Source organism: Numida meleagris, chromosome 1 (genome assembly GCF_002078875.1).
Source record: "Numida meleagris isolate 19003 breed g44 Domestic line chromosome 1, NumMel1.0, whole genome shotgun sequence".
In the NCBI taxonomy this organism is placed as follows: Eukaryota; Metazoa; Chordata; class Aves; order Galliformes; family Numididae; genus Numida; species Numida meleagris.
Genome location: NC_034409.1, coordinates 18,325,595 through 18,347,853, shown reverse-complemented (window position 1 = coordinate 18,347,853; position 22,259 = coordinate 18,325,595). Strand labels below are relative to the sequence as shown.

The window sequence follows — 22,259 nt, the reverse complement described above, 5'->3', positions numbered from 1 at the left end:
ATTAAAATGATATTTTAGTGAAGCTAATTTAGAAAAATACATGATAGAATATTACATCCAAATAACTTTGTGCAAAAAAATCTCACCTTGGTTGTTTATCTTCTATGCGTTGTGCATACATGCTAATTCATACCTGATTGCATTTACTTTTTCTATCTGACATTCAGGGCAACACAGGAGAAGGTGAAGGCTTTTCAGAAGGGTTTTAGCCATTAGCAAATGGATTTTCCTGCTTTCTCCTGCTGACAGGAGAAGTAGCAACACTAACAGAAGGAAAAAAAGTGCTAAGAAACGAACTGAAGTCATTGCAAGTTATACTTCTCAAACTTGCAAATGAAAAATGGATTGACTATATTGGAAGTCAATGCAGTACCTAAATAGCATGTAAATATTTTGAATTTCAAGGATATCTCTGTTGAGGGCGTGAAGGTGCATGTATTTATCATATGGACAGGAAGAACTAATCTTTGGATGGAAAAAAAACCAACAAAACAAATAACTTTGAAGAGTTCATAATTTATAGGTAAGAGACTCTAAGCAATGTGTGAGTAAAATAGAATCAGCAGGAGAGAAAGGGAAGTGTATTTGGGAGACAGGTGCAGACTGAATGAGACTAGAGGGGAATATAGAAATGAAGCAGGCTGGAGGAGAAGTTCAATAACTGGTGAGAAAGAAATAGTTAAAATTTCAGATAAGAAAATGCCATAACACATCTGTTTTCCATTCCTCTTTTCAGCCTGGGATATAGTTGCCTTCTGGGCTGTCAGCACACACTGCCAGTTCATGTCCACCTTTTCATCCATCAGGAACCCCAAGTCCTTCTTTGCAGGGCTGCTCTCAATGAGTTCTTCTCCCAGTCCCAGTACACATATCTGGGACTGCCCCAACCCGTGTGTAGCATCTTCTTCTTGGCCTTCTTGAACCTCATTTGGTTTTCATGGCTCATTTTTCAAGCCTGTCCACGTCCCTCTGGGTGGCATCCCATCCTTATATTGTATCTGCTGCACCGCTCAGCTTGGTGTCATCAGCAAACTAACTGAGAGTTCACTTGATCCCACTGTCTAGGTCTCCAGGCAAAGATGTGAGTCTTACTGGCCTGTAGTTCCCCCAGTCCTTCCTTCTTCCTTTCTTGAAAATGAAAGTGTTTTTTTCCTTTTTCCAGTCACAAGGGACATTGCCTGACAGCCATGACATTTCAAGTATGATGGAGAGTGCTTTGGCAACCACATCAGCCAGCTTCTTAGGACCCTGGGATGCATGTATACATTCACTCTCATGAGTCAGTCTCGGACTTCCTCTTTTCTTGCAGTGGAAGGGATTTTTCTCTCCTGATCCACACCTGGAGGTTCAGGAATGTGAGAGTCATGGGAAGACTGACTACCAGTGAAGACTGAGGCAAAGAACTTTTTCAGTACCTCAGCCTTCTCCATGCCTGTTGTTTCCATTTCTCCCTTCTCATTTATCAGAGAGAGTACACTCTCATTTGCCAGTCTCTTCTGACAAACGTACCTGTAGAATTCCTTGTTATTTTTCGCATCTCTCGCTAAGTTCAGTTCCATCTGTTCCTTGTCTTTCCTGATCAGCAACCTTGTATTATTCCCAGGCCACCCATTCCTGCTTCCACTGCTTGTATGTTTTCTTCTTAGCCCGCAGTTTAACCAGCAGGTTCTTGCTCAGCTATACTGCCTTCCTGCCTACTCTGCTTGATTTCTTTTGCTAAGAGATGGACAGCCCTTGTGCTCTCAGAAAAAAGATGGCTGACAGCTCTATTTCATTCCTATGTCATGCAAGACTGTTTCCCAGAGGATCTCATCCAGTATCTCCTTATATAGTCAGACATTCTCTCTTCTGAATTTCAGGGTCCTGACTCTGCTCTTTGCCAGGCACATCTTTCTGAGATCACAAACTCAACCAAGGTATGGCTGCTACAGTCCAGACTGCCTCCACTCTTAACCTCTTTGATGATCTCCTTTGCATTAACGAGCACCAGGTCTGGTAACACTTCATCTCTGGTTGGTCTGTCCAATACCTGAACCAGGACTTAATGGTCTCCAGGAGTCTCCTGGATTATTTGCAGCCCGCTGCGTTACTTTCACAGAAGACATCTGGGTAGCTAAAATCTCCCATCAGGATGAGATTCTGATAGCACAACGCCTTTTGTAACTGAAACAACAAGGACTTGTCAACAAGCTCCCCTTGATATGATGGCCTGTAGTAAACTCCTAGCACCAGACATCCTTTGTTGGTCCGGTCCCTGATTTTAACCCACAAGCTCTCAATCTGATCATGACTGTTTCTCAGGGGCAGCTCTTTGCAGTCCATCCACATTTAACATAGAGGGCAAGTCTCCCATCCTTCCTGCCTTGCCTATCCTTTCTGAAAAGCTTATAGCTCTCCGAAGTAGTATTCTTGGTTTGTGATTTGTTTCAGTATGTTTGCGTGGTAGCAATCCATTCACAGTTTTCTAATCAGTCCACAGTTTCCATCTCCTCCTGCTTATTTCCCACGCTGTGTGCATTGGTGTAGAAGTACTTTGTTTAGTCCATTGGCAATACTGTCTTCTTGGAGAAGCCTTCTCAGATTCCTCTGGGACAAATCTGAGGTCTTCCCCTGCTGCTTCCTAATGTGACAGCATTCCTTGACCCCTCTCTGTCACTTAGAAGTACATCCCTTTCCCAAATCAAATCTAGTTTTAAGCTCTGGTGATTATTCCAGACAGCTTGCTGCCCAGTATATTCTTGCCCCTCCTGGTCAGTTGCGTCCCATCTGATGTCAGCATGACCTGTCTCTTGAACATAGATCTTTACCTCTCATATGGAAGCAGGTTAGTAATCTTTGTTTTTTTTTTTTTTTTTTATGATTTATATAAACTGAGCTGATATTCAGGATGTCAAATTATTACACAACACAGTGTGTTGATTATGAATCTTTGCCATTATAAATTAAATTCCTCTACAGGTGACCGTGTATGTGGTTGCAAATGTATAGCCTGATTTGATTTGATAATCACAGGGGCATTATTTCTTTATCTAGAATTTCAAGTTGTGTACATTTATTCTGAAAATGCAAGAACAGTATAAGGCATTCAACTTGGACTATTTGAAAGGTATCAACTGTTTAAATGACATTTTCACCTCCAGAAAATACATCTTTGCCTGCTAGAAATGGTGATGCTATCATGCCGCTGGCAATCTATGATACAGTCATGTCACAAATAGGTGTCAATTCTCATTACATTCTCAAGTACAGACTCCACTTATCAGTTCTCACATAGTTGCAGATTTTTTAACTATCCCATTTTACCATGATTGCACAGAGGATCAACTCAAATACCTTATGATATCTTTGTAGGAACTACTGTAGATGTATCAGATTTGGGAGCAATATGTGTAGTTGGTATATGGGGATTTTTATTTCAAATAATTATTGTACACACTAGGAATTTATAGTTCAGCTAGGATGACAAACAATAGAAGTATCTGGAATTTCCCATTGCTTTTTTCTACACAGTTTATTTTACAGCATTGCACTGAAATTGTATTTTTCTTTCTTTTTTTTTTTTTTTTAAAACTCAGACCTGATTTACTTATGGTTTTCTTAACTATTTTTTTCTCAGATAAATACAGCAGTCAACTTCTGCTCTTTTAATAGTGAAGTTTTTGGGTTTTGCTACTATCCAAAAGCTGTATGACTTATTAGAAATTTTTAAAATAAATATTTAGAAAATTATTAATTATGACAGAGCTTTTGCACATATGATTTAAAAATCAAGCCACATTGCTATGAGATAAATAAGTCCATTTGCATTTCAGTTCCTTTATCGACTACTTCTGGAGTAAAGCTATTTTCTAATTTTTTCAGCTAGGTGAATTTTAAGAAGTTCTCAGTGCTGTGATTCATATAGCACCACACAGAAACAAGTCAGAGAGCAACTATTATTGTGTGCTAATTTTATAGAGTCAGGTAATATCTAATGTCTGACAATTGCAATTGAGCTGGTAACAAATAAAAGACTAAAAATAACCATAATATATAGCAGTTTTCAGAGACAATTTTAGAAAAATAAACTTGCCTTCAGTTTGTGGGATAGTTCTCTGCTGAGTGCTACATTTTTATGTCGGTGTAACAGAGGAATAAAAACTAAATGTGAAGAAAGACAACTTTCTAATATAGAGGTCACTGTTTGTTCTAGCAGTCTCATTGCAATGCCATTCCATTTCATATTAACTTTCCTGCAAAATCATTTTCAGCTTAATAATTTATATTTCTAAACATTGTACATTTGTATTGGTATCTTGTTAGTCTATGAGCTTAGTTTCAGTTAATAAAATACACTGATTATTACAATATGCTCATTTTATAACTTAACAGTTTTACTAACTCTAAGAATTTAAGGTGCAATGAGGGGAAAAAAGGAGATCCAGGTTAAATACCTACTTTCCCTAGGTGGCCAACGGAGAGAAAAGTGAACTGAAAAGTGGAAAGGTTTGCTTAGGGTAGCTATCTGCCTTATCTGTAGGGATGTAGGACAATTAGCAGCAAGTGATAAATAACATTCTTCCTACAGGATATGACTTGCCTGACCCTCCCCTTGAAGGTATTCTACTATAATTCTACTCATCTGTCTTGCATAGTAGTGAAGTGGTGGGGTCACATGAAAAATCTTACAATTTTCTTAGTTTGAAGTGATTGAATACGCATATTCCACAGAACATTAAAAAAAAAAAAAAGGCTAAAACCAAAGGAATATCTTTGGCACACACATCCTCCTCTGAACTACAGTGTAGCTACTCAAGTAGGAATCTTAGTGTGGAAGAGCAGCAGAAGAAGGAAGTTTTAAAAATTTTATTTTTTATAGACAGCAAAACATGTATCTGGCTCATACCAGGACTCCAGTTAAGCTCCAGCTAAATATGCAGGCATTTCACATTTTATCTTGCCTGGATGAAAACAAAAATAATATTTTGAATAAGAAACAGATGTTCTGTTTGTCCTAAAGGACTTTTCATCTACTCATATTTTTCTGTCCTGCCTTTCTGCTGACCTCACCCCAGTACATCTACAGAGACACAGAAGGCAGCCCAAAGTGGCATTAATCCTTTCCCCGCCCACAAAAAACAGAGGAAAAAAAGGGACACTTAAATGATATGACTCTTCATAGGTAGTAAAATAAAAGCTTTAGTGTAGTAAAAAGCAAAACCTCTATTTCAAGACAAAAATATCACCTCTAGAATGATTCCATGTCATGCCTTGTTTGAGGAGAATGAGAGAGCCTGGCAGATACTGCTGAACCAATATCTCTGCATCTTCTACCATCAACCTAGAATAACCAAGAAATTACATTTGTGCAATATCTCCACATACTGTATAATTCAGAGTTGCATTAACAAAAGCACAAATTCCAAACTTCCAGTGAAGCATGCTGTATAATGTTTTTACAGTATACCACGATTGTCTTTAATACTTAATTACCGTAACATTGCATATGCCGTCACAATTATTATTTTTCAGTTTTCTTTTCCACTGTCTTTGAAAAAAATACCTCGTTCTAGATTAATTTAAAAAACCCAAAACACCTCAATATTACACAATATTGAACAAAAAACTGATAATCACCTGCATCTAAGATATGAAGTTATGAAAAGTGATATATAATTCATAAGATCAAATGTGATGAATATAACTAGCACTAACTGATATCATTTGCTTATATAATAGGTGAAAAAGTTATTGTGTGCTGAATTAGAGATTGTAGTGATCAGAAATATAATATTTAGTCTAGGGTGAAGTGTTTAGGCTATGGATAGACATAGAGTTCGAAGTCAGCAACCTTGAAATCTTGTACTAGAAGTCTAAATTATTTTCACAAGATTTCATGTTCAGAAAAGTAGAAGAATCACAGTTATTAGCAGATTCTTTCTTCCCTGACTTCTTGAAAGATCAAACAACATCTGCAGTGGAACAGAAAAATAGTGCCTTACTGCTTTACAGCTTTTACAGCTAACCAGGAAAAAAAATAGTCCCCTTCTTAGATTTCTAATTGTAATTCATTCCTAATAAACCAAATACCCTTATAAAGTACAGGCTTGACATTCTGCTATACAGTTTTGCTAGTCTTTATAATTCTCATATTTTCTCATATCTATTTTCCATCACTTAAATGTTTTGTTATAATACTTGAAAAAGAACTTTTTAAAATATTGTTAAAAATATTTGTTTTAAATATTAATATTATCGTTAAAAGTATTGTTTTAAAATATTGTTAAAATAAGAAAAAAATAGCAGAATAAAAGTTAAAATGTAGCCAAGCTGTGATTCTCATTTATTTTATTTTCAGCAATTTACTGGAAGGCTCTTAGTCCTTTAAGGAGATGGGTTTAAAGCACACACAGCTGTCAGATAGAATAGTATTTATTTCAAGCAGATATCCTAACGTAATAATGGAAGATTTCAGCATGTGACTTGTTTCATTATCTGAAGGGTATATCTGAGGGGAAAGAGACGTTTCTCTTTGCCCATAGCCTGTGCAAAGGCAATAGCCCAAGTCGTAAGTTATGCAGAAGGAGCGAGGAGGGCTAGCAGACAGACGAACTCATACCTTTACAGAGACTGGAAGCTTGTGAATCCTGGCCATCTACAGATGTTCATTTGAAGAATCATTACAGATCTGGCAAAGTAAAAAGAGTAAAAGAAGATCTGTAGGGGCATGTGCATACTTGGGCCTCTTAAATCTAATCCATATCAGTAGTGCCACAGAGAGAAATCAGTGTACAAGGGTAGTCAGAGGTTCTCTTCTGCAGGGGAAGGAGGTTCCTAACTACTGATCACCTGATGTATTTTCAGGGAAATAAAAACCTAATAGAGCTTGTAGGAATGCTTCTCAGGAAATTCTTCAAGAACACTATCATCTGCTGGAAGGACAATGCAGTTAAGTAAGGGTTATAAAGGATATTTCTGAAAGGCATCAGGAACATCTTTGTGATATATGTTTAGATAAGCATTGTTTGTAAGGTGTTCTGCTGATATGAGATGTGCAAAAAATAAATGACTGAGGATAAGTAAGTATCTTGGCCAATAGAAGCTTTGGCTGCAGTGCTGAGAGAGTACATCCTGAAGCAAGTGAAGAAAAGTAGTAGCAGAATAAACCTCCTGGAATTCTGGAGATTGATCTTTGATGTCCACAGGAAATTGGTATACAGAAGTTTGTGGGAAAGTATCTCAAAGGGCAAAGGAGCCAAAAGAGCCAGCTTATACCTAAAGACAGTCTTCTTGGAGCAAAAGAATAGTCCATGCTAAGGAACAGACAAATGAGAAGGAATATTAATTAGCAGGGCAGCTTGGATGAGTGGGAATTTCATGACTAGGCTGAAACATGAGAAAAAGAGTCTGGGAGAAGTGAGCATACAAGGAAAATCAAGATCTCCAGAAGTTGAAAAGAACAAACGTGCATGAAGGTCAAAAAGGAAGACATCTAGAGGTATGTAGACTGTAAAAACACAGTCCAAGAAAAAAAATGTGTCCTGCTGTCAAATGAGGTCATGGCCAAGTGCCAAAGGGTGTAGAAAAGGTAGAGATATTCAGTGTCCTCTTTATTTTCAAGGTCTGCTCAGGCTGACAGGCAGTGCCAAGATCACAGTTGCTCCAGGAGGGAAGACCAGCTGGTAGTCAAGGACACAGGTCAGACAGTGTCTTCACTGATAGGGTGCAGTTCAATATATCCAAGCAAGACTGATACAATCAGCTACCAGTTCAGACAGAAACTGCAGCTCAGCTAGTAAGTCAGGACCAATAGGCAACAAGTCTGAATGCACCTGCAGTATATCCTAAGTAAATGCTGGCTATTCAGAACTGAACCTAAATGACTTAATGTATAGGAATGGGGTCTCAAGTGAGTTTGTGAGGACAAGATAGCCTATTTTTGCACTCAGGAACCTTAAACATGTATTCCAGGTCCCTGTGCATATTAGCAGTGTTTGCAGTAGAAAAGTGTAGCTTCCAATAAAGGATGATCAAGTTAAGCTTTGTTTGCTTAAGATGAACATGTCCATATCCACTGGTCTGGACAGGATGCATCTGAAGGTAGTCCAGTTAATGTAATTTTTGAATGAAAAGAGCAATACTGCAGCAAATACTAAGAAAATATTATTGCATATTATCAAAAATTTGACATGAATCTAATATTTCAATGTTTGGAGAAAAATGGTGATAGTGATAAATGAGAAAAGGTACTTTTTGCAACTGTAATGTCTTCAACTTAGTTTTACTATTTTTGTCCTGTTATTTGGCTTCAGAGAAAAGATACTTAAAAATAAAAAGCCATTTACATTTAGCATATGTAAGAAAATAGAAAAATCAAAGATATTTGTAGGACTATTTCATTGACCTAGTCTGTAAAAAACAGATACAAATTCATTTAGAAATGTGCATTCCTCTTCAAAATCAGTGATCTTTTCAACTCCTACTGAAATTTAAATTGTTCATAGGCAATTCCTCCCCCTCCCTTTCCCCCTCTATTCATTATATTTAAACAGATTAGGAATTTTACCAGACAGATATGATCCAAAATAGTTAACTTTTACCTCTCAATCTGTAATTCCGTAAGGTTTATCTCTAATTTACATTCCCAGTGTACTTTGAGGTACATTCCAATTTGGTTATGAAATATGAACGTTTTAGCAAAAGGTATTGAGTTCCTGGTATGATAGGGAATATTAAGTTTTTGAAATACTTGTTGTACATGTCTTATTAGTTAACTACTTTTGTGCAGATATCGATATCAGAATATTGACAGATTGGAAGGTAGATCTGAAAACAAGAAATTGTTTTATGAGATGTATTAATTATTGAATAACAAAATGAAGAAATAAAATTAATGGCTTTATTTAATAATAGTGAGAAATTTCTTTGCTTGATTTTGATCCAGAGTTGATGGCAAGGTGTTTAATACAGTTCTTAAAAACAACATTCAGAGATGTGGGGTTTGCTACAGTAATATTTCTGGCTGCCTTACATACTTCTTTCAAAAGTAATTCTGAATTTAAAAGAGATTGATAGGTTTCTTTTACAGCCTTCTTTGTTTTTTGGTTATTTTTGTTTGTTTTTTTTAAGGTGGTCAAACGATACAAGGAAACAAGCAATAAAGAAATAAAATTGTTAAAGAATAAATGCTGTATAAACAGATGAATTACTGAATGTATTTATTAATTTTAACAATATATGCAGATAAATCCTCTGTGAATGTAGATAATCTTTTGCATTCCATTTTGATTTGAATACATCAAAATACTTACAGTAGCAGACCAAGAAAAAACACTTTATCTGTGGCATGCCTGGAATTGTCTCAAAGATAAGACCATCACCATGGCAACAGGCTAATGGCTGAAGGTGTGATTAGAGAAAGGAGCCCTTCAGAAACAGGATGGCCTTGCTCTGTCCAAAACTCCCCTGTTTACTTCTAAGTTTTACTGCAATCTTCATGTTCATCATCGACAGTAAACTTGTTGATGAAGAACTTGTTGATGGCAAACTGCATAAATCTAGCAGGTATAAAAGGATGTTCAGGAGACAACTAGGGGAGATTTTGAGAATTCTGAATTCAGAACTTTGGAACTTCTGGATGAGCACTCTCACAGACCGAGGACTGCCTTCCCTCCCTCCCTTCCATGTTAACTGGACCAACACTGGAACCCAGACTGATGATCTCTTTCTTTGTCCCTGCCCTGCTACCCCCAACCCACTCTATCTCTCTCTTTTCTTTCTTTTTCCCTCATAAAGTTAATTGCATTAAAGTTAACTTAATTGCATTAAGTAATGCAAGACTTATTTCAATTTCTTATCAAGTTTCATAGTTTAACTGCACATATGTCTAAGATAGTTGTAGTATGGAGATTCACATTAAAATTGATTGTGTTTGGAACTTGAATGTCTTTTTTACCTTAATTGAACCAGGGAGGATTTGCAAATCTGATCATCTTTCTTCATTGGTAGGACATGGCACTTAGCATATACAGGATGAAGAATGATTTATAAGTGAAACAGCACTTCTAGAAGTTAGAAGGGAGGGAAAAACCATGAGAAAATTTTAAACAGATTTTCATACAAAAATGACCACATGTTGTATGAACTCACTCCACATTCCCCACATTCATAATGGTTATTTTAGCATCATCCTTACTGACCAAAATGTTGTTATTCCAATCTCATATATACAATTAATATGAATATAAAATATGAATGTTACTGGAATTAAAATATTTTCTACATAGAAAATACATGTAATCTTTTTCAGTAGTCAGATCAAGACACTTCACCTGTACTGGCTCAAACCATATAGTGATAATTAATTCTCTATTCAACAGGCTTTCTAGAAAAAAATATGATATTGTAACCTCTTCAATCTTATCTATATTAGATTTTTTAGCTGTTTAAGACATACAAAAATAGTGACAGCACTGTTTTAAATATAGGGAAACCTAGCTGAGTAGATTAGGTGTGGCCACCCAAATAACTTAAAATATCTGTATGATATATATATATATATATATGATATATATATGCATGATCTCAATCATCAGTCTCTCTTATTATGTATTACTGAGGCCAATATGCAAACACATTCAGCAAGGGAATTTAGGGATCATTAAGCATTTCGACTGTCCTCACTCTGTCATAACTGAAAACACACACACACATTCCTGGGTTTCGGCACCACTTGAAAACACACTCACACGTTCCCGGGTTTCGGCACCACTTGAAAACACACGCACTCGTTCCCAGGTTTCGGCACCACTTGTAAACACATTCACTCACACGTTCCCGGGTTTTGGCACCACTTGAAAACACACACACTCGTTCCCGGTTAATGACAGTAATCTCGACCTCCTTCTGAGACCTTTCAGCGGAAAGAACCCCCCCTACTCCTGCTATTCATTGAGAGGGGCCCACCGGCCACTCTTTCGGCCACTCCTGGCTCGTAATGATAGTGACATCCGCCCCGGTATCGATAAGCGCAGTAACTAAAATAGAACACGGCCCTGCATAACTGGTAGGAAAATCTCCTACATAGGAGATCATAATCTTAACCAGTGGGCGGTCCTGGGTGCTCAGAGTTAATGCCACGGAGGGCGTGTATATGGGGCTGGGCATGGGGTCTGTCCGGCTGGTCCGGTTGGGAGAGAGGGGGAGGAGCCCTGGGCCACTCGGCCCTCCCCACTCTCGTTTCCCGACTCCCTTTGAGCCCTTTCCTTTCCGCCCATTTTGTACGTATAACATTGTCGGGCGGTATGACCGCTTCGGCCGCACAATTGACATGTCACTCCTTTATCACGCTGGCCACCACTCCTTGGGGCTCTACATGTGTCTACATGGGCCCCTTGTCTGCGGCGTTCCCTGCGGGCCCGCCACCGATATGGCCGAGACTATACCTTCCTGGATTGCAGCTGCAAGCCCCTCAGTAGTGACAGGGGCTGCCTTTTGTTTATCTAGAACATATCTAATAATCTCTCCTGGCGTGTTCTGCTTATCAGGGGCTGAGCGTAGTAAAGCTTTGATATCTTCATGAGACTTTTGTTTCAAGCAGTCCATAATAACAGGATTATGGACTGCTCTAGGCAAATCAGATCCTTCTACTGCTCTTATCAGCCAATCGGCAAACTCCTGAAATGATTCAGCGGGCCCCTGACAAATGTCTGTCCAAGGGGTTGGGGGTTCAGCATTATGTGCGAGCTTCCTAAATGCATCGATCATGGCATCTGTAGTTGCCAACAGCTCCCCAGGTCACAAATGAGTTATTTGGGCATGGGGATTAGCCATCCTTACAGCTGCTCCTGTTAACCTGGCCACATCCGTGCCATTCACGGGATGATTCGGGTCTCTTTCAGCTAACATTGCCACCTTTCTACATTCGGATGTCCACTCTTCCTTCCAGAGAGTGTATTGTACCGGCTTAACTGCCATCCGCATAAGATTAACTATATCATAAGGAAGCATAGGTCCGGGGGCCATCAGTGCTTCCAATGCATTCAGCGTCAGTGGTGATCTCAGCCCCTTTTTCTCTACTGCCTCTAATAAGCGAGTAATGCCCTTCGGGTCTAGAGGCACCCACGTCGGGCCTTCATCCCCCACCACCACTGGATATGCCCCCACCGACAGACCCTTATCCTCAACTTCCTCCCTTACTCTCAACCAATCAGTTACCCGATTGCAATGGCATTCTTGTTTGCCGCACCCACACTTTACCCCAGCGGGGCTAACTACCACCCTTTTCAGAGAAGGATATGTAAGTTGATCTGGCTGCCGGCTCGGGTACGGCGGTGGGGTTTCATCCCGTCCCAGATGCCGGGGACCTCCATCTTGCTCTTTGTTCAGTAAAGGGCTTGCAGGGGGCGCGGAGGGTGCGATCTTCGTGGGCGCGGTGTCCTGTTCCTCTGCCGAGCACCTGATAACGATATCTCCCCCGCCAGATTTCGCCTCCCTTTTTCCCACCCCCGGATCGTCAGGCTCACCAGAGGTGCTCTGGGCTCCCTCATCAAGCCCTAACAATTTTCGCACCTCGATAGCTGCTTTTCCCTCCTCCCTGGCTGCCCGTAAAGCCCCTAAAATCAATCCCCAGGTTTTTAATTCTGCCGCCTTCTGAACGCTCATTGTATGTCGCGCCAGTGCAGATGTGAAAGAATCCCACTTCTGATGATTAAGTACATCCCCGGGAGTATCTATTTCTCCTTCCCTTTCTAAGTGAGAGAGTACCACAGTGATCTCTTTCTTAGAAGGCATATTCTTGCCACAGTAATCTTTACAGAATTGCAACAATACCTTAATTACAGAATCCATGGTCAGCGCCCCGCCGTCCCCTCGCGTTTACACGCTGAAAATAAAGTGGCACCCCGCCATCACCTTGGGTTTTACACGCCGAAAAAATAAAAGTGGCGCCCCGCCATCACCTCGGGTTTTACACGCCAAAAAATAAAAGTGGCGCCCCGCCGTCCCCTCGGTATCGCGTCAAAAAGGCGCACCGCCGTCCCCTCGGTATCGCGCCGTCTATCTAAAATATCTAAACACACTCACTCAACTCCCGGGTTTCGGCACCACTTGAAAACACACACACACGTTCCCGGGTTTTAGCACCACTTGAAAACACACACACACGTTCCCGGGTTTCGGCACCACTTGAAAACACACTCACACACACACACACACACACACACACACACACACACACAATAGCAGCAAGAAAAGCTTTTTTTATTCAAAGGTGTAGCACTCCTTTTATAATACTTGTTATCCACTATTGCCATCTAAAGCTTACTCTCTTAATGCTGATTGGATATTTTTGCTGAGGCATGTAGCAGTGAAGCATGAAGCAGTATTTTCCATCTACTGACATATCAAAAGGTAGCTTATCGGATCATCTTAGTTTGCCATTTTTCCTGCGTCACGGGTACATTCTTTGGTCAACTAGTCCTTGCTCCTTTGGGGAGGGGGCCTTTCTCGTTACATCTCGTATCCTTGCAACCGCCTATTACAACACATAACTGCACCAGCACCTGCTACAAAACCACTTGTGCTGATCTGCTGTGAAAATGCAGTATTACCAGCCCTCACAATGAGTTATGTAGTTCATACCTGCAGGAATAGTTGTTGCGCATTAGAGTACATCAAATAGTATGTCAAGAAAAGTGGTTTAACATTTCGTATAGAATAATATTAAACATTGCTTGGCAGGTAGAACCGTACTTTTTGTTAATGTGCAATATTTTGTATTGAAGCTTAAGCTAGTACAGGAGGGACAAAAATTCTTTTTGCTTGTATACAAATCAGAAATGTCAGAATTATGAGCCTTTAGCTGATCCAGCATGGTGTAAGAATCAATCATGATGATATCCATATAATGCCTTTTACTTTAAACATAGCTCCCAGCAAAGTATACTTCTCTCTTGCTTAGTCAGCATTGCTACTGAAAATATCATCTCTACTGCAGCCAGAACAGTGATAAGTGAACTTTAAAGAAAACTTTTCCAGATGTTATTGCCTATCTTTTAAGTCCATCACTCTGTGTATTCTTTTTGGTTCTAGAGTTGCCACCAACTGGCTTCAGAGCTCAATAGTTAATTTCTGTAATTGTTTCTTTTCCTACATCCATCCATCCATCCATCCATCCTTCCTTCCTTCCTTCCTTCCTTCCTGCCTTCCTGCCTTCCTGCCTTCCTGCCTTCCTTCCTGCCTTCCTCCCTCCCTCCCTTCTTTCTTTCTTTCTTTCCTTCTTTCCTTCTTCCCTTTTTTCTTTCTTTCACGTTATTTATTTTTTTGTTGCAACTCAAAATTTAGAAGCTAGTAGCTGGGAAGTGTGTCAGGATCAAGGAACTGTGATCGTGATTGCTTTACTTAAACTTTCCTGCTGTGCTACACATTAGAAGTTATTTTTGAAGTTTTGAGTTCTGTGTGTCTTGGATTTAATAGAATTATAGAATCATTAAGGTTGAAAAAGACCTTTAAGATCATCTAGTCCAATCATCAAGCCATGCTAATTGTTCCTTGTCACCTCTCTTCCAGGTGGATCACTTCCATGATCTTCCCCAGCACAGAGGTGAGGTTGACAGGTCAGTAGTCCCCTAGGTTGTCCTTTCTACCCTTTTTAAAAAGGCATGCTATATTGCCTTTTTTCCCAGTCCCCATGGATTTCACCTAACTGCCATGACTTCTTAAATATTCTTGTTGCCATTCCAGTGCCCAGTTTACTAACTAACTCCTGAATCTATTCTATGATAGCCTCACAAAAGTTTTGTTGAACCTACTTACAACATTTACAAGTTATTCATTTAAAACTCTCGATCTCAGTAGAAATACCACTCAAATCATGGTGAAAATGGAGAGGAAGGAAGGAAGGAAAGAGGAAGAAACTGTGCAACAGCTTCAGTAGCATTGGGCTCTAAGGATATGCTGCTTTTGTCTCCATAAATTCCTGCTCAGACTATTCTCTAATGGCATGCTCCTGTGCAGCAGAATTACTATGTGTTTCTTTCTTCCACCTTTTACATTGCTGAATGACTGCAAACATGAAGTGTTTCTGATATACCATTGTACAGAAAAAAAACATCATCTACACTTCCTACAGGCTTTAGTTTAATTGGTTCTGAGCCAAGGAGCTGACACACTCACCAGAATGTAATTTCTGATCAATCAATGCTTCTTCATAAGATCACGTCAGGACTGCACTGCAAGTCATATGGAGCTCGAGAAAGACTCTGATCTCAGTAATAGCTTGTGCACAAGAAATATTCACGTGTGTATAGGAAATAGGCTCATGTATTCTCTACCCAAATTTCTATCATTTTTGCAAATTAAATTGTGTAAAAACTGTAGCTTAAAATAACCTTTTTCGTAGTAGTTTTTTCAGTGGTACCGGTTTCTGGGTGCAGAGCTATAATTCTCAAGAAACTAATTTTCCTCAAGAGCATGATAACCCAGTGGTCATATTCTGACAAGCACACTGTGAGGATTTGCATTGTGCAGTGAATAAGTCACTTATCTTTCACCTGTAGAATTGTAAGGAGGGGGATTCATGTTTCCAGATGAATTAAACTTGGGTGTCTAATTCATCAATGAAAAATTTGTCCACTTGCAAAATAGGCACGATCAGCAAGTGTCTGGAGATAAAATTAAGTGATGCATTTTGCAAGTAAATTAAGCAAAACTGGGAAAACATGAGGATATATAGAGTGCAATATGACAGCAGGAAAAAAATTGGAAAAAAAAAAAAAAAACCTCAACACACCTGGGACAGTTGTCCATTATTCATGCTATTAACATCCATATCAAAAGTTTTCTATGTAATGTTTTTTAACACGTTTTTAATCATTTATTATTTCTAATTGCTCAATCTACATTTTCAGACTGTAAGTCAGGTTTAGAAACTTTTTTTTTGGCCATTTGTCAGAAATAAATTAGATTCTACACTATATTTTTAGATCCATTAAATATTTTCCAACTCTTCTTTTTTAATAGGTTCAGAAAATTTTTTGGTAGCAAGGTGTAGGAGAACAAAAGCAGGAGCATTTGACTAGGTGCTAAAAACTTAGAAAAATCTGTTGGTTTTTTTTGTTTGTTTTGCTTTTACAGCACATGATTATTTAAGCCTTTCTAAATTTTGGCAGGGAAATAATCTACAGATTTCATCTGTGTCCTGCTGCCATTCCAGATAAGAAGGTCTCAGCAAAGTTGCCTGTGCAAGAGCTGTTCCATCTGCTGTGAATCTCTGTTGTACCACTCTCCTTATCTAATAACAGAGGATAGTATCCCATCACATCTGTCCTTTCACTATCACAAACAATTAGCATGGAAGAAAACGTTTCTTGGAGAGTGGAACTTAGCCAGGCTTGTTTTGCATTGTTATTTTCATGACATAAAGTAATAGTGTGATGTTCTATGACTTACCATAAGCAGCAACTGTAAAGCAAAGATGCCAGAGCATGTTCTCTCAGGTTTGGGGGATTTGTTAGGAAACACTTAAAAAGAAGCATATAACCTCAGCAGGATTTGTGTGTGTGCGTGTGTGTGTACAATTAAACATTGGTAATAAGTATTTAATTTCGTGCCTAGGTAGTAATAGGACCCTGTGGCTGAAATGGAACACAGGAAACTTAAAAATCTTGACAGATGCACAAAAAGAGAAAAGACAAAAATGCATAGAAGAACATGTACAAAATATGCAATTGATGGTTTATGTCTAACCATTGCTCATGATTTTGCCTATAGTGATCAAGTTTGAGGATTTTTTTTTAATTCTAGAGATACACTAGGAAGAACAAAGTAAATGTACAAAATGGCTCTATGGGATCCTCTACAGACAAATTAGACCTAACCATACTTCACAGCTAAACTAGACAATGTATTCCAGATAAACTTTCTGCAACACTTAAAGCCTCGTGTTTGATGGATCTTTGTGCTTTCAGTGCACCTGAACGTGCAGCATAAGAACTTTCAAGTGATGACAGTGGAGTATTTTGAAGGAAATAATATATGAAAAACTAGTCATGAGAAAGAGAAAAGAATGAGAACATGTCTGAAGTGGCAGACTTATATGGAATATAAGAGAAATCCAATAGGTTGCTTTTTTGGAACTATACCTAAACATAGAATTCAAACTAGTTATATTACAACTAGTGACATTGCTTTTTCAAATATTGTTGCAGTCTCCATCTGCTGTCTTCCCCTTCTTAAAGTTTCCCTCCCCCTTTTTTTTTTTAATCATATACTCTTATGTGAGAGGTAACCCAGAAGGCAATCCAGCTCTTAACTCTCGTTTAATAGAAATCTGTGGTTCATCATATGTTTTATATTGAGTTTCTTATAGTCAGGTTATTCTCATAGTCAGGTTAAAGAGGTGCTGGTCCAGAAAATAAGTGTAAGGTTATTATTTATTCTGAGAAACAAGTGGAGTAATCCACAAAGACCTACATATATATCATAAAAAAAATTACAATCAACACTTTTCTCCCAACACTGAAAATATAAAATAAAATAAAGGAAAACTTATTCCTGTTAGTGTATTAGCCTACCTATCTTTATTTACAAGATCACATAGCAGATGTAACCAGTGCAACAGCAAAGGGTTTCCATAGAAATATTCTCTGTATCATTCTCAAGTGTTTAGTGACAGTGACACCAACAATTCATCAATTTTTAAGTATTTCTTCCCAGCTTTTCCATGTGTTACAGACTCTCCTCTGTAAATAAAACATTTTACATCAAGGTTTTGTAGTCAGTTCATTATTGCAGTACAGAGACAAAATCTTGAAACTGTCATTTTCCTGCATACACACAGTAGATACAATTTTCAATTGCTTGTCCATTTGAAGATATTGACAAAATTCCTGTTATGTAATAATGGGGAATTAAGGAGCTTAATTTACTACCAACATAGATTCTAAAAATGTCTTCCTCATACTTTCTCTTCTAAACTACCCAATTATAATGCTTTGATTTCTCCTTCATAATGCTTTTGAGTCTGAAAATGACTAGTCTAGATTAAAATAGGTCTTCTATTTATAAATTTTCTACTACAAGAAAAATAAATTTCAAAAGGGAGTTATGCAACATCAGTTAGTTACAATAATTTGCTTATTCTCAGTGATCTCAGAAAATTCCAAAGGAGGATTCAGACTGTCTATATAAGTGTTCTAAGAAAACACTATAGTATAGCTTAATTCTTTACAATATAGAGCAAGAGTAACAGTGATTTTTTCCTTTGTTTGTTTTAAGTAATATATATAGACAACATAAGAAGATACAAAAATTATCAACAAATTGTACAGTCAACAATTAGAAATCAGTAGCATAAAATACAAAAGTTTCCCAAAGTGTGAATTTTTGACAGCAATGAAATGAATGCAAGATTTCAAAGTAATCAGCAGAGCTCACAGTCACAACACTGAAGTTGCTTGAAATATATAAGTTAGAACCTTAAAACTAGAGGAAAATGAGTGATGTTTCACAAAACAGCAATAGAAATTATACCCATGGGCTCACCATGATTATTGTTCCCCTGTACTTTCACTGCTTTAGAGAAGTTACTTAGCAGGACTCAACAACTGAAAGCACATAGCAGCACATCTTAAAGTCCTCTTTAAATATAATTAGCAATGTTAATTCACATGAATGTTATGAAAATCAGATTTACTATATCTTGCTAAAGACTAAAGCTTTTTATTCTTCTTTGTATGTTAGTTTCAGAACACGCTCTCTAGCCTAGCACAGTAGAAAAAAAGCTTACCAACTTTTGATAACCATACTAACTAGTACAAGATAAAGGGCTGGATTTAGGTGTAGACACACACAGGGTAGCATTAGGGCAAGAAAAAAATATCTCAGTGGTAAATACTGAATTTCAGAAATGAAATTTCTGTCTTGAATTGGCTTCCAAAATCATCACTCTGTTTGCTAATATCCTCCTTGGATATCACAGGTACCAATAACTTTAATTTTCTGTTCTCATGATTCTGCACTGTCAGCGTAATGTAATCCATATTTCACCTTTGTCCCCATGGTTACAACACTATTTGCAAGCAACAGGTCTTTCCTGTAAGACTTCTCAGCTAGGGTGCATTATAAATATTAACCTCAGAGAGTCATTAAATAGTATATAAACATCTCAGGCCCAAAGAGAAGCTACAGAAGGGATTCAGGCCTTTGTGGCAGCATACTTCAAACTGTCCTGGATTAAGAGGATTTAGGAAAGACTGCTTGTATTTGAAGAATTTAGCCTAGCCTTCTGATAATGGTTCAAAACACTAGGCATGTCCTCTCATGGAAAGCAAAACAAAACTATACAAAAACTATTCAAAAAGCTGACTGTGTTAAAGATTACGAGAAGAACCAACATAAATGAGGATAGTTAGGTGCCATGCCAATTAGATAAGCACTGAACAAGGCAATGTGTCCATTCATTGTTTATCAGTCAGTCTCTAATGGTGCTAGATTTGAGCAGTGAAGATCTAAGCCCCTTTGCATCAGATGGCTCAAGGAATGGGGATCATCCCCTCAGCTGGATCAAAAAGCAAAATACATGCGTCCACTTTCTCCTTTTTTTAACATAATAAAGTTAGATTCAGATAGTCCGTTAAATAAAGTGTATTCACTCTTAGTCTGAATGTGGCTGCTTCCAATTCAGAATTTGTGTGCCCAATACAGAAACATGTACTCATTTACATGTTACATCTACATTTTGTTAGAAAAGATCTTTAAGATCACTGAGTCCATCTATCACCTGACAGTAAAACTACACCAATAAACCGTGTCCCTAAGCTGCACATCCACATATCCCTTAAGTACTTCCAGGGATGGCAGTTCCACCACCTCCATGGGCAACCTCTTCCAATGCCTAAAGACTTTCCATGAAAAAATTCTTCCTAATTTCCAATCTAAATCTCCCCTGGTGTAACGTGAGGCTGTTACCTTAATTTCTATCTCTTTTCACCCGAGAAAAGAGACCAACACCCTCCTTGCTGCAACCTCATTTCAGGTAGTTATAGAGAGGATAGATACATATACTGTCTATTTTCTCCATTGCCCCCATCAATACAGCTGGCTTTAGGAAATGATAATGTTACAGCTTTACCTAAAACTATTGTATTTTTTTCCAGTGCTTTGCTTAATTGGTGCTTAAATTTGCTTAAATGGTGCTGGAGCAGAACCAAGGATTCCTTTCTTCCAGGTGAGAATTTGCTTTTCACTCTTTAACATCCCAGTCAAGAGGATAAGTTAATTTGTTCTGGGACAATATGATGAGTCAAACTGGATAATTTTCCTGGATCCAAAATTTTTGGGGAGTTATGTTCTGCTTGTTTTTTATCTAATTTAATTTTAACTCAGAAGAAATCCCAGTCTAGTACACCTCATACAGAGATACTGGTGGTACCGCGGTCACATCACAAATTTGGGAAAGGACAGTCAGGAAAGGCAGGAGGATTTAAACAAGTTCTGCTGCTGAAAGAGTGCCCTCAGTCCAAGCTTAGATGGTATTAAGATAGCTTCATCCTTCACTAAACCTCTTATGTTTCAAAAGAGGATAAAGCTGTTCTATATTATCTATAGTTAAACTGAAGCTGATGTGAGTAACTTAAAATTAAATATAGCTTTTTACCAAAAGAAAAATGTGATGTATTTTATTAAGATGTATGTTTATGGGAATGTGAAATAAACATACTGATTCACAGTCAACAAGGATGAGATCCTAAAGGAAATCAATAGTTTTCAATTTGAAAGAATAAACAAACACTTTCTTGTACTTCTGGGTGTAAACCTGAGGGAATACCATAAATTAGTTTACGGTGGATTTTATTATACTAACAAATTAAATCTATGCATTTCCTTCACTCCACTTAGTCTGACTCAAGTGAAAAACAAACTATCATTACATCTTTGAAGCATATCTGTTTTGTTATTTCCTTTCACCATGTCGCTATCTTTAAAATATAATTATTTGAACAGTCCTGAAATAAGGAAAGACAGCCAAACGCAAAAATACCATTGTGAATATTGTTCCTAGGTGAGATTTGGATCCACATTCACATAATATCTAAGCATAGCAACAGTTATTCCATTCTGTAATACCAATTCACAATATGATTTAATATTAGAAACAAATGAAATACTTCCTTCGATGCAAAATTTAGCAGATTCAGAAAATCCTTTGAGGTGAGTGCTCAGAGGTTGCAGAATGGCAGAACCAGGATGATCCATTTCTGAGTATACTCCAAAACTGATTTATTTATTAACTTACACATTTTTAAACAGTTCACTCTGGGCTACAATATTGCACTCAGAATGGTATTTAGGGTTATAAACACGCACTTGTAGCGACATGTAAAATATTCATTTAAAAAAATACAGAAAACAAATATTGGTGAGTTCACAACACTTTCAAAAGACAGCTCAGTACAAGAAAAAGAAGTTTTTGAGCAATTCTGTCTCATCTAATTTTGGCATGACTAGAAGTACTTTCTTGTATACCTTCAGTCTCCTTCTATTGCTCACTGTTCCCTTTGCTTCGGAATGCACTAAGAAGTGTAAGTGAAACTTACTAGTAAGGAAAGTTATTTTTGTCTGTGTTAATTTTCAGTTCAAAATAAATAATTATATTATATATAATGTAGTGCCTTCATATTTCAATATTCTGGACTTAAGGAATGTGCCAGTTATTAATTAAGTAGTCACAAGTATATGTGGATACAGCTTTCAAAGGTACTCGACAGAAGTCTGTTTTTGTAGCAAAGAGGTAACAGAACTTAATTTGTTATTATATATTCATGAAGTAATAGACTTTGTTCTGCCAACCTAATTTCTTCAATCAGACTAGAGCAATTCACAAGAAAGGCATATTATCTCTGGCTCAACACCTGCTGCTCCATGCATATTATTCCTTAGTGATATATGGCAATGTTATTTTATTTCATTAAAGATACACAAACTATTTTACTTACAACAAAATAAAGCAAGCATAATACAACTTCCTTTTCCACTTGCTGACTGCATGAAAGAGAAATGCATTATAGCAAACAACTTTATGTGCATGTGTGTATAATTTTAGCACCTGCTCTTGAATTATTATGTATGTCTCGCAAACAAACAACAGAATAGACATTCAAGTAAGGATTCAATTTTTAACTAGGGCTTTGGATCTTAGAAAATTTGTAAAAGTGGTTCAGTTATTGAGACTTACCCTTCTTAAAATGTAATGTCTTCAGAATTATGTAATCAGTAATATT

At 37.7% G+C, this 22,259-nt stretch overlaps 1 protein-coding gene across 1 annotated transcript; it reads right to left on the bottom strand.

Moving 5' to 3' along the window:
• On the bottom strand, positions 416 to 13,197 carry LOC110392452. Its single transcript, XM_021384692.1, is given in 4 exon segments — positions 416 to 4,940; positions 5,226 to 5,320; positions 6,599 to 6,667; positions 9,935 to 13,197. A coding segment is annotated over 1 exon segment (1,479 nt). The 5' UTR covers positions 12,829 to 13,197; the 3' UTR covers positions 416 to 4,940; positions 5,226 to 5,320; positions 6,599 to 6,667; positions 9,935 to 11,349.